The 13475-nt window shown below is 32.5% G+C and overlaps 1 protein-coding gene across 1 annotated transcript; it reads left to right on the top strand.

Moving 5' to 3' along the window:
• The first annotated feature begins 307 nt into the window (after positions 1–307).
• LOC103323335 (uncharacterized) lies at positions 308–3787 on the top strand. The gene is made up of 5 exons (XM_008225324.2): positions 308–467; positions 1702–1786; positions 2722–2835; positions 3267–3368; positions 3513–3787. Exons 1-5 carry the CDS (start codon positions 370–372, stop codon positions 3558–3560), a joined length of 447 nt encoding a protein of 148 aa, XP_008223546.1. The 5' UTR covers positions 308–369; the 3' UTR covers positions 3561–3787.
• The last annotated feature ends 9688 nt before the right edge of the window (positions 3788–13475 follow it).

The raw sequence follows: 13475 nt of genomic DNA, 5'->3' as shown, positions 1-13475 counted from the left end.
TGGTCAATGTTTCCTGTTAAAAATTGGTTCTGTCCGATGGGCTTTTGGGCCTTGGACATACCATTGTTGGGTTGTAGGCATCCAAGCTGGCTTTGACAGTTGGGCTTTTAGTCAACTGACCATGAAATAGGCTCAACCTTGCACTCCAATTTAAAAGTTTTTCTTTTTCGCACCCCAAGTTTTTATTTTGAGGGATTTTCGCACCCCAAATTTAAAAGTTTCGCAAGGAGAAAGTTAAAGGGGTAAAAGTGAAAATTACAATTTAAAAAAATTAAAAATTGTGAATATAAATTTTCTTTTTTGATCAAATTGTGAATATCTAAACCGAAATCGGTAGAGAAGAAAAGAACACGTAAGAAAGAGCTGAAGATGTCGTCCACATCTCTGCTACCTATCAATGGAGGCCACCTTCTCTTCACTCAAGGCTCATCCTTTCCCAATTACCATCCTTCTGCAACTCTCTACAAGTAAGTCCCATCCTCTATCTTCCCAAGGCATTTCTCTTTTCACTCCAATTCTCAGATTTTCTTCACCTCTCTGCTCTCTGCCGGGTGATTTCTTGTAAAAGAAAATATTAAACTTTTTTGTTTTAAGGATTAAACGCACCAACCCATTTCTATATTTGCTCTAGTATGTTGAATAATCTTCTCGTTTCTTAATTTCTATTCACTTTATGTTTGGCTGTTGAGAAAATGAAAAAACGAAAGAGAAGAACTTTAATCTGTGTGGAGCTTGCAATCCTTAATCTCAAATACCCATTTTACCATTTACGGCTAGCACGTAGATTTATATATTATTTGGTGATTTTTTTTGCTACTGGATAATGTTTCTTTTTCTTCTACTTGTTTGCTGAAGAAATCGTTGGGAAAAGAACATAAAGAAAATGAAAATTTAAACTTTCATCAACCGCATATTCGGGCGTCAAAGAGCTTAACCATATAAAGAAAACAGACAATCTTGTCTTCTTTTTCTTTTTTCATGACATCAAACAATGGTTGTTTTTTTTTTCTTCTGTTTAAGGATTTTTTTATTAGTCCCAGATTGTACTATCTTTTCCTGTGATTTAAGTTTATCACATTTAGAAAAATTGGGCGGACTTGCAAGAGTGTGGTGTTTAGTGCAAATGCATTAATCCGAGTGTTTGAGTGGGTTTCTGAGTTTAATAGTAGTGCACTTTAGAGATGCATTAATCCAAGTGTTTTCCTGTGTTTACAGCCTTCTTTGTTAACAGTAATATGAGAAAGAGAGAGAAGGAGAGGGAGTGATAACGAGGGAGGGAGGAGTTATCATGAAGTTGAAAGATTACACTTTGCAGGCTCTTTTGGTTCTTTTGGGGGAGTTTTTGAATCTTTTTGTAGCATTTTTCGTGGTGAAAGAGTGTCAAAGAAAGTTAAAGAAATTTCTGTGCATTATGCAGTTAATGACTTTTGACTTCACTTGATGTGCCTTGGGACGAGCACAATATTCTGTAGTGATACATGGATCCCCAAGTGAAGAATGTAAATATGAACACAAATTGGATAGAGTATAAGAGGGTCTTCTCCATCACTGGATGCCCATCTGTCCTAGAACTCTCAGTTAGTGTAGTTATCGGTTCACTGATGGTTCTTATATGATTGAGGATTTTAAGGCTAAATTTCTTAGCTTGTTTCTCACTTACAATATTTTAGAATTTTATTTATTTTATTTTATTTTTTACAGGTGGGGATGGAAAAGACAACAAGGTGGAAATGTAGTTGCTTACAGAACCAATGGCCATGCTCTTCAAATTTTGGCCAATCCTAATGTATGCATCAACTCAAGGATTCCACATGTATAACACCAATATATTTGGTTTGAATATGGTCAAAGATTATTTAGGTATGTAGTTGGTGGTTTAATCAATGAGTGTTGAGATAGCAGGATGTCTAGATTCTAGATATAGATGCTGCATAGTTAATTGCTTGGTTACTTAATTATGCATGAAGCCATCAGTTTGTCAAACTTTCATATCAAGTAGTGCAGACAAAAGCCCTAGTAGGAAAATATTTGCTCAGAAGGTAATATTGATTGCATTTGGGTTGGGGTTTAAGACTTTAAGTGCAATGCCATCTTTCACAGTTGTACTGCTGCCTGATGCAGATACTTAAATTCCTCTTCTCCTTTGAGTGTTCTAATTTGTTCAAAAAGTAATCTCTAGAAATTAAATTAAAGTGCAATCATCAAGATAACCAAAGTACTGCATTTCACCAATTCTTCGTTCATTCATCAGGAATACACAATGTGCTTGCTATACCTCCTTAAAAGTTGAGCAGGTTCCAACAAGGATGTTCATTCTTGTTCAATACAATTGGTAATTCATCTCCTGAATATAAGTAATCAATTTCTGTTTTAGTGGCTCAAGCTGCAAATAAGGATGTTGAGTTGATACAGTCTGTCTATGCCTTACTATATAATAGCTTAGTATTTTCAGAATCTTAGCAAAATTCACATCCAAAGTCATTTAGAAGTCAATCAAGTTGCATCTTTCAATTTTCATTTGATGTGCAGTTGACAACCTTATCGTTTTCTTTTTTTGTCAATGGTTGACCTTACCACAAGATCCAATTGAAGCTAAGTGGGGAAAAATTGGTTTTTTGTGTTACATTTCTTCTTTCTATTCGTAATTAACGTAAGAAAAAGGAAATTTATGCTTTTTTTTGTCGTTTTCTGATGCATGATTTGTGTTTTGTTTTGCTACAGGTCTCTTCAAAGAAAAGAGACTCAAGTAATGAAGTGATCATGGTTGATCCTTTGGAAGCCAAGCGGTTGGCTGCCAAGCAAATGGAAGAAATCAAAGCAAAAGAGAAGTACAAGGTTAAAGAATTGCATGCTTTGTTAAGATAACGAGTATGAAAATGACTTGTCCGACAAACTTCAGTATCCTCAGTTATTAGTTGACAAATTGCTGCTTTTACTTTGATTGGAACTAATATTAAAACAGCTCTGAATTGAATTTCTTACCCATATTCTTCATGTATCTATGTAAATATTTCAGTCTTCTCTAGCCTAGGTAATATTGATTTCTTTTAAAACAAGAGTTGGTTCCTTTTCGACAAAAAAATAAATAAAAAGTTGGTTCCTTGATGAGGCCCCAATCTTTGTTTTCGTTCTTGTTTATTTTCCTTTTATATCACAAAATGCAAGATAACTGGGGTCAGTTGATGTCACAGTTCAATCTTACTTATTACCCATCATACATAGAAGTTATTCTTTTTTTTTCCCTAAAAGTAATGTTGTGATTACAGAGAAAACGTCAAATAGAAGCAATTAATGGTGCATGGGCAATGATTGGTCTTACTGCAGGCTTGGTTATTGAAGCTCAAACTGGAAAAAGCATTCTGGACCAGGTTAAGCTACTTTACTGGCTTTTCTGTGCACATCTACATTGTGATTTCACACGCACACACCAGTTCATTGGTTGATAACTTAGGCTCTGCCTGCTCACCGGACATCATCTATTGTGTGATTTGATTGAAATCTTTTCTCTTCAGTTGGTTGGCTACTGGAATGCTATTGTCAACATCTTCATGCCACAGTGATCATTTGAGTGATGGTTGAAGAATTGCAGATTCATTCTTGTATCATTTGATCTTTTAAATAAGGGTTGCATATTGTAATATATTTATGTACCATATATGTTGTAATTGCACCACAGGCTCTGTGCTACTAATCGGTTTCTAATTCACTGCGGCATTCTTTTCACTTGAGCTACATTGGTGTAGAAGAATTCAAGATTTTTATATTGAAATAGTGGAGATTGTTGTTATGGTTGGTTTTATGCATGTTATGAAATCAAAATGTGAAGATATAACATTGTAATAGTGATCGAGTCCATCTTCAAAGTAGAAGCTGGGAAGCATTGCTGGATGCTTCAATTCCCTTTTCTGTGGAGCAGACCAGGGTTAGATATGAGAATGGTGTACTGGGTGTGTAAAATGCTAGGATAAAGTGTATTGGACTTATTTTCTTTTCCTTCATTCTAAACTACTCTAATCTACGGGAGGACAATTCGAACAACTTTGGTGCAAGGGCAAACTGCACTGGCCAACTGGATAAATATGTCTAGGTCAGAAGTAACATTTCAGAGGACACATGCAATGGTAACTTTAAGTAGTTTTATTTTTATTTCTTTTAGCATGAACAAGTGTTTTTTTTTTTTTGTTCAGACAATAAAATTATTGAGAGAATTATCGCTGAATTACTAAATTCCGAATATCGTACATAAATATACAAGCCATAGCAAAGGGATAACCAAATGTAAGGCTGAGTTTGAGAATGGCTATAACATCTACTACAAAATTAGCTTCGCGAAATATGTGCCGGACTTGTTGAACTTGAGCCTCTTGAAGAAGATGTTTGATATCCTGAAAGAGAAAATGATGTGCCAAGCTATGATCTTGTTGGAGAAAACGAATTAGAATCTGAGAATCTCCTTCAACGATCAAATTTGCAAAACCAAGTCAGCCTCACGAAAAATATTCTTATATTTTCATTTTACCAATGCAATTTCCAGATATACCTTCAATTTTATTTAACACTTTAAAACTTCAAATTACTTGTTTTTTAAGTACACGCGATACTCTAAATTACAGGGGACAGGGTTTCTTACACACACACACAATCATGATGTTATGGGGCATCAAACCTGAAATCATTAGTCTGCAAGTCAAAGCCTTTTTCCATTGGCACGATTAAATTTTCGAGTCATTTCCGATACAACCTGATACACGACTCGAAACCTGCACTGAAAATTAGAGAGGCAACCCAAACGATTAAAATTTTAGGCTCATTTTCGAGTCAACTTGCCATGACCAGTTTAATAAACGGGTGAGTTTCAAGTCAACCCACTAAAATACCTATGTAATCCGTTTATTAAAAAGGTCTTGTCATGGATTGTGTCAACCCTTGTAATACTCACCAACCCACCAACCTGTTTCTTTGTTTCTTCTTCATTTTCTTCATTTTTCTCATTTTTCTCATTTTTTTATTTTTTATTATTTATCTTTCTCAATTTTCATACATACATAGAGACAAAATGTAATCGCTATTTTAATATAATAAAAAGTAAAAAATTTGCAAACTGCAATTACTTGATTAAATTATCAAATTCAGATTTTTTATTCGTTTTTTATTGACCTTGTAAATTTGAGATGTGAATCTTTGTTGGTTTTTTGTATTCTTTTTGTATTTGTTTTTACTTATTGCCGAATACTCCAGTATGCAAATGATTCTCGTATGTGCCATTCAAGTTATTCTTTCTTTTTATTCGTTCATAATTCTGAAAAAATAAAAATAAAAACATAAGAAACTTTTTTGTCTACATTTTTAGCTTGATAGTTACTAGTTGCTACGACTTTTTTACCCCCAAAAAAATTTACTAATTGTTATCACTTTTTTTTTCTCTACATTTTTATCATTTTATAACATGTTTAACACGATCTGAATTTCCGAAATCGAAAAGTTTATTAAATAGGTCGGGTTTGGGTTTAGCATTCTTGACACGTTTATTATAGATCCAGTTGGCAACTTCAAATTACTTTTTTGCCATTAATAATTGAGAATAAATTTGGAAATTGCATTGAAGTTTATGTGAATAAAAGAACAAAATATAAAGGAGTGCATAATGGATAAGGCTGAGACACATTGTTAGGTAAATGGTGAAGTCAACATACTACATCATGATTTGAGCCTATGGGCCTCACTAGGTGGTAGCTTTCATGTTTAAGGCAATTGGTCCTGGCCCTCCTGGATATAGAGTACAAAACCCAACTGTGTCCCCTTATATTGCCCTCGCCAAACTAGGGTTTCCAAGAAAGTTAGGGTTCAAGTTATAAATGCTGTGTCTGGTAAGAAAGAAGAAAACATTTATGCTTAGAGATGATAAATTGCAAGTTGTAAAATGTCGTTTTATGCAATTTAGTATGTCCAGAAAAATTGAAAATGTCATGACCTAACACAAGGAATTGTGAAAACGTGTATAAAAGTTCTATATTATTTTCCCAAAAACAAAAAAGAACACTCATGTTAATTGCTCTTTTGGGACTCTTTCTTTGTGTGCATTGCAAGGCTTCATAAAACATCAACCACTTTTCACCCATCCAAAACTAATTGCTTTAACTGCAATCACGATGGTTGAAAACTCAAAATTAATAAATTAAATTGGCAAGACTTGAATTAGGGTTTAAGGGGTAAAATCTCTTTTCTTCCATTTGTTTAGTGCACTACTGTATTAGTCCATTGCAAACTTGAAGTAATTTTCCCCATTGCAAATCTGAGACCAACGAGTGCTCTCATGTTTGAATTTTCATGACACTTTAATAGTATGTGTGAGAAAATAACTGATCCCGCTTGTGTAAAATAAAACTTTTCAAAGTAATTGACTTTTATTAGTGGCCTGCAGAGTACCTAACTTGCCAGAGACAACCAACGGGAAGATAAATACTATTTATTCTTGTAACAAAACCTACAGTTGGTCATTATGTAGCCACATATTTCAAATCAAACCCTAAGAAATATAGACTGCCGACTTGGTGTCATTATTTGGCAATTATGTCAAAGTTCATATTGATATTCTTGGTAAAAGAATAGAATATATAGTTAAATCGCTAGGTCAGCTTCCTAGAAAAATTAGTGCATTGCTCAATCAAACTCAACAAAGATAGGATTAGAATTTACGCAAGTCTATGTAAATTGAGAAGAAAAGGTAAACTTTATGTAGAAATAGTCCAATCCATATGAACACTTTGATTGGCTGCTTGGCATCTTCCCCTTTGATTGTTCCATATATTTGATGATGGGTTGGTGTAATTGACCCAGAGTTTACCACAACTTTATACTAATGGATATTTAATCAAATGAAGGCAAAATAAATAAGATGAAATTTTTCTCATAAATTACCTTTATATATATAATAAATTAATTCACTCAACCACGTAAGCCTCTTTGGCATGATTTATGAATGTAATCTCCCTTTTGTTTGTCAAAAAGAAAAAACCAAGTAAGCCCCTTCATCCATATAAATTTGGTTACTAATTAATTAGCCCCAAAAACTGAGCATTGAGAAGATATTAATATGAAGGGCAAAAACCTCTTCCTACTCCTTTCCACTGCTGCTTAATTTGGTATTGAGTGGCAATGGAAGGCAATGACCTTGTTGATGGCATGGCCTTTCAAGAACACAAGATGGGAAATTAGAAAATAAAGTCTTAAACATTTTTGACATGCTCCTTTGTCACATCAACACCTTAATTTTAGGCCAATCATCAACCCAAAAAAATAAAAAATCAATCAACCACAAGAGAAAGTGGATAATATGCTAAATTGAGATGATTGGTGCCCACTTGAAAAATTACAGAAAGAAACAAAGTAGAAGTTGTTGCTTTGTTCAATCCGCAGGTCAAAAATAGAAGCAGTTTCCTAGGAAGGAGGCATAGAACAATAACCTCCCAATTGGATATGGATAGACCTTTTCTTTGGTCAGGATTATGGATAGACCTATACAAGATAATTAATATGAAAATGAACAAGTTAGTGGAAAGAAATAATGGACCCCTTCAAATCTGCCTAATAACAACTCCAAATCTCCATCCAAGAATTTGTTTGGAAGTTTGGAATGGAATTGCTTTTCATCTCTCTATCCCATCTTTAAAGGAAATCTTGGTGGGATTCTAGCTATCCATAAAAGTTTGATTTGTAAATTGACTACTATAGCTTAGCTAGCTAGAACCAATTAGGTGAAACCAAGTCATCACCCTATCGCACAACAACTAATCACACACAACATGTGGGTTTCGTATTGTGATTGAACTTTTATGTTGACCAAAATTTGTGTCCTTGTTTAATACGTGCAGTGCTCAACGAGCTTTTTAGACTTGGCATTTTGTGCGCGTGTACAGAAATTTCGAATTTCAGAGTTATGAAGTTCTATATTTAATTGAAAGATCTCTCATGTTGTATTTCAATTATTTAAATTGTCTCTTTTTATATATTTATTTAAAGATTACTTATGTAAAAAAAAATCATTTGAATCTAAAATTACTTGACCTCTCAATTAAGGGATTGTCATTTTAGCATCATTTTAAAGAACTATATTTATTGATTTTATTAATCACAACTAAATATATTAGTATTTTTCAAATTTTCTAATATTTTACAAGAATAATCTATGAATAAAAATATTTAAAATTATTAAAATAAAATTTATAAATAATTTCATAAAACAATCGTTCAAATAAATTTATTTGAGAAATTTCCATGCAATTTCAGAGCTTATCAAATTGGACACAAGCAAGGAGAAAGTTGAGTTGGAGGCAGCTTTGACGACAGGCAGATACCATCATTGTGCCACTATATAGAAGATGACCTTCCAATGAGAATACGCCATGCAAGACACAAAGAAAGATAATGACATGACATATTGGCTAGCTAGGTTGCCTCTTCACAATGGAATTTGTAATGGTCGACCATATCCGCTGATAAAAGTCAAATTTATATGCTGCACACATGCTTTTGTCTTGGATAGATCTCTGCAGGGTTTTGAAATATGTTTCAGCTTGGGCAGACATGAAATGAAGTGTTTGGGTAGTAACAATAATTCATAGTTAACTAGGATACCTAACAAAAACTTCAAGAATTTGCTGTTACTTGTGCATTGTGTCAGTCAGTGGACCATTGGGAAAAACTGCACCTTAGCTGTCTCCTTTGAAGTTGTAGAATTTGGCAAAATCAGGTAGGCTCACTCACATTTGATAGAACTTGGTCGTAGATCATGTCAGCACCATGAAACTAACATGATGTCATTCCTCTACAATTATTGGCTTATCTACTATGGCATCAGACAACCGTTCCATAGAAGTCATTTGTTCAAAACCTCTCCAATTCTATCATTTTGTTCAAAACTTCCAACTCTCTCATCCTTCATTTATCACATATTTTAGATCTCAATTAATGCGGCAGTGTTTCATTTATTATTATGTCAGATTACTTCGAAGAACGGCATTCATTTATTACAATTGTTTGAAATATGTGATGAAATTGCATCTTTAATATCTGCATTTCACACAATTGTTTGTTTTTGCATATATCAATATATCTAAAACCGGCTACACGCGAGAAAGAGTGTTAACTCGATATAAATTGTAAATATAGTCTAAAATATCAATAATATTGACAAAATATTGAGGATATTATCATTTTTTAGGTCCCGGATATTTCGAAATGTATCCATACACATATCGTATAAATATCGATGTCAATAATATCGGAAAATATCGATGTCGATAATATTAGAAAATATCGATGTCAATAATATCAGAAAATATCAATGTCGATAATTTCACTCACATTTCAGCAATATTTTGTTAAAATATTGTTATAATATAGAAAATATTGATGTAATGGAAAAAAACACAAAGCACACATGTAAAGAGGATTCAAACCCTTGCCATTTCACTCTTCAATGCCTTAACCACCATGTTGCTTATGTTTTTGTGATAATATGCTAAAATATGTATATTTATATTGTTTTTTTTTTCGACTGTTTTTGCAAGAATTAGATTTTTACATGAGAATGTGAGTCATTGACCTTTTCTTTTGGGATGAAATCGAGCGACTCATGGAAAGAATTAGAGACCCAATCTTCAAATGATTTTGCTTATGTACAATGTCAAGCAATCTCGAATCCATATGGGTGACATGTTAACAATTACATGGAAATCTATTTTGGGGATTTATCATTTGATGACTACTCATAATACACTTACTCTACACATAGAGATGATGAAGATACTGAAAATTTTGAACCTCATAGTCACTCATTTATCTTACCATAGAATGTATAAAGTATAAAATTGTAGTAAATCATTATATATAAATTATTATAGTGTGTTTAATTTTCTTTTATTAATTACTACATATTTTCTACACTCACAGTATTTGTCAGCTCGCTATATAATCAACTTAAATAAGTTAAACTCATAATGCAATAAATTCCCTTCTAATTTTTTTTTTTTTTTGTAATAAACTTATAGATAATTTACTAAATACAGATTCTCCAAAGTTTCAATAAAAATTTCCAAGTTTTTCCTACAATTTTCATAGTTTTTATTCAATTTTTATCGATATCGATAATATTATGATATTTCCATCAAAATTTCAATATTTTTGGACTATTAATATTTCCAATATCATCGATATTTTAGACCTCAATTGTAAATGATTTCTCTCATTTAAAGTTGAAGAACTATAGTTGCTGCTGTCTAATACCCTGATCTAATATAATGATGGAGTACTTATCCACTGCGCGATTGCAAGCAACTGATTTTGACTGGTCTTTAAGGAATATTGATATCAACTTTTTGTCATTTCATATCTCTTGTTGAGATATTAACTTTTATGTAAGCTCCAAATAAAAGCCTCACGAGAAGGTTGGAACTTGGAACAAGGCAGATGATGGAGAGCTTATCTTTATACTTCTCTTTTGGTTTTAATGTTCAGGATAAGCATGTAATTTGGACAAAAGTATGCGGCACAACTTGGAATTATGAAAAGCACACCAAGATTGATGTACCTACAAAACACTTTGTAATCAAGAAATTGTCTATGCTCATAAAGACAGTGTGCCACGTAAAGTTTAAAAATATCAATTCATGATCGGGCTTCCAGCGTATTCCACTATCTAAAGTTTTTGAATGGAGGTATTCAAAAGAAAGAACTTAAATTTGACGATAACGCTAAATTTGTTTAAAACGCGAAAAGACATTTAAAATGGATTTAAAATGACTGTATACAAACAAGCTATTAGTACTTCATTTGTTTTTCTTCCTTTATTTTTTATTTAGTGTTGACATGATCACAGATATTATAGTATCTTACGTAAACAATTTAACCATATAATATCATCTACAATCCTAGATTTGAAATCACTCCATCTAAATTGCACGCTTCTCCCTTCGAAATTTCAGTGCCGTGCTTTTTTCTTTATCTTGCTTTAGTTTAATATATATTATTGAGAGGATCAACATGAGCTTTTGAAGAAAAACCTAAATATATGAAGTCTGTGTCAGCGGCCTCGTCCAAGAAATCAAGGATATATATGTTTCTCATTTCTTAGCCGAAAGAAAACCAGCAACCAAGGCAAGTAGGAACAACACTCCAGTCCAAAAAAGACAAAGATGGGATAATATTCCCATGTTTGAAGCTATTCAAATTGGTGAAAAGTTGTTGAAAATTATCTAATCGTTGATATTGTATGTGATCCTGTCACAAACTTTTCTGATTGGGGTAGAAAAGTGCCTTGTTTGGCAGGCATTATCCCAGAGCCTCAACTTAAATGCCATTATTGAATAAGAAAGTTTGCTATGCTAAAAACAAATCTCTTTGGTGGGCCCTTCGATCATGAATATATCTCAACAATTTAATTGAAACAAATATGAATGCAACAAAAATGATTTAGAGTTTTTTCATTTAATTATACAAATTATATTCTATTTTAATCCAATCTAAATTACAGATAGGAGAATTCGAACTCGAATGCAGAGTAGGAAGCGCATTCACTTTAACAAACTTGACTAAACCCATGTCTACAAAACGTTTTGATGAAGATAAAGGACCTTATGTGCTTGGTGAAGTGACAGTCATTGAGCTCATGCCCATACAAATACTTTCTCATAAGTTGTATTAATCAACAAAACATTATATCATCGTTTAAAATAGAAGACAACTAAACGTAAACATATTTCATCCAAACATCTAACTGAGAACAAGATAGAGCAAACCTTGCCAACGTATAGGCTGCACACACTCTCGTTGAACTGATTCAAAAGAGAACGAATGTCCTCAAACAACACACCACCTTTATGAGCCAAATTGAAGTATAGTTGTTATACTAGGGTACCATCCTCCCCTGGAATACGTGGTGCCTTCAGCCTTAAGACAATGATAACGCCCAACTAAAGCCACGACCCACTGGTTTTAGGTAATGAGGATCAATAGTGCTCTATTGAAAACAATATCCAAAGGGTTTTATGGTCTTCAATTTGCATTACTCTGAATCCAAAGGGTCAAATCTATCCATTTAGATTTAACTTAAATTTTTTTTTTTAAATAATAAAAAAAGTCATGATTAGGAAGTTGGAAATACTAAATTAATTTACTAGTTAATTTATGATCAGTGAGAAAGATTTTTTTTCATTTGATTGCTATTTCCAAATTTTATCATGACTGTTTTTTTAGAGATATTTTATCATTGACTTTAAAATTTGAATATATATTTCTCACTAGTCGCTCCTCAGAAATCAACTATATTATATTGATAATAATAATAATTTTCAAATGCAGAATTTGTAGAAACAAAGTTAAGTCAAAGCTAATGAGAGAAACTACTGTCAAATCCCTTTTATCCCTTTTGCATTAGATTATTTAGATTCAACTTTATTTTTATTTCTGTATTTGATTAGTGATTATGAAATTTTTGTGTGGCAATCGTTCTCTTATTTATCTATTCTATCACGTCTATTTTAATTTTTGGTATTATTTATTGTATTAATTTCCACATAGTTTATTTCAAATCAATGTGGCCCTCATTCAGTCACATTATTTACATTAATGTTGGATGTTAAAAAAAAACAAGAAGATAGAAAAGCATTCAAAACTCTTTATTTATCAGGCTTAAACAAATTGAAAACAAAATCTTAAAAAGAAAACAAATTAATGAACATTAAAACTTTATAGCATGCCTAGTTATTAGTTAGGGCTCGCATTGCAGATAAACACTTTCATGAATCAGCTATAACACTATTTTGCTATCTGAGCTAATAATATTATGGGACATTTTAAAAAAAGCTAAAGGAGAGAGAAATATTTTGAAAAGAAGCCAAAATAGACAAAAATGCACTTATTTATTTTCGAATTTCCTAATAAATCCCTTACATTTATATGTCTTTAGTTTGAAAGTTGAGGGATTTTTCCATCTTTTTCGAAAAAATTTTGACTTTGAAAATTTTTCTATAACTAAAACCTAAAGTAAAAGTTTTGTGACTAATATTATGACGCATATAATAACATTTTTACGTCATACGCTCGAGTGCATTGATTGTGATCAGGATTATCCGGTGATCCACTTAATCCACACCGTCCAAAACATTTCCTTTTACGTACCCATACATAACGCATTCACTTTCGTTCTTATCCTTAAAAATCACTAATTTACTTACTCTGTTTCTCTCTCTCTCTCCTCTCTCCTCTCTCCTCTCTCTAGAGAAAACAAGAGCTCGTTTTAGAATTTATGGAATTAGAATCAACATCATCTTTCGTTTCCTTAACTCCAAGATTCATCTTCGTCTGCAACACCCACATATAAACTCAACACACCCAAATCAAAAATCACAACACCATTGTTAAATTCATTTTCTAAAACAAAAAACAGAGGGAAAAAAAAGCTTTCTTGGGTGCCATTG

The sequence above is a fragment of the Prunus mume genome, linkage group LG2 (assembly GCF_029339155.1).
Source record: "Prunus mume cultivar Tortuosa linkage group LG2, ASM2933915v1, whole genome shotgun sequence".
NCBI classification, from domain to species: domain Eukaryota; kingdom Viridiplantae; phylum Streptophyta; class Magnoliopsida; order Rosales; family Rosaceae; genus Prunus; species Prunus mume.
The sequence above is the reverse complement of the archived record's forward strand: the minus strand, read 5'-3'. Positions and strand labels throughout refer to the sequence as shown.

What these genes read in the sequence shown, in the direction of transcription:
- LOC103323335 (XM_008225324.2), top strand. Translation starts at nt 370, where the DNA reads ATGTCGTCCACATCTCTGCTACCTATCAATGGAGGCCACCTTCTCTTC. An exon ending in AAGCAAAAGAGAAGTACAAG is followed by an intron (nt 2,836 to 3,266) that starts GTTAAAGAATTG and finishes TTGTGATTACAG; the next exon opens with AGAAAACGTCAAATAGAAGC. An exon ending in GAAAAAGCATTCTGGACCAG is followed by an intron (nt 3,369 to 3,512) that starts GTTAAGCTACTT and finishes TTTTCTCTTCAG; the next exon opens with TTGGTTGGCTACTGGAATGC.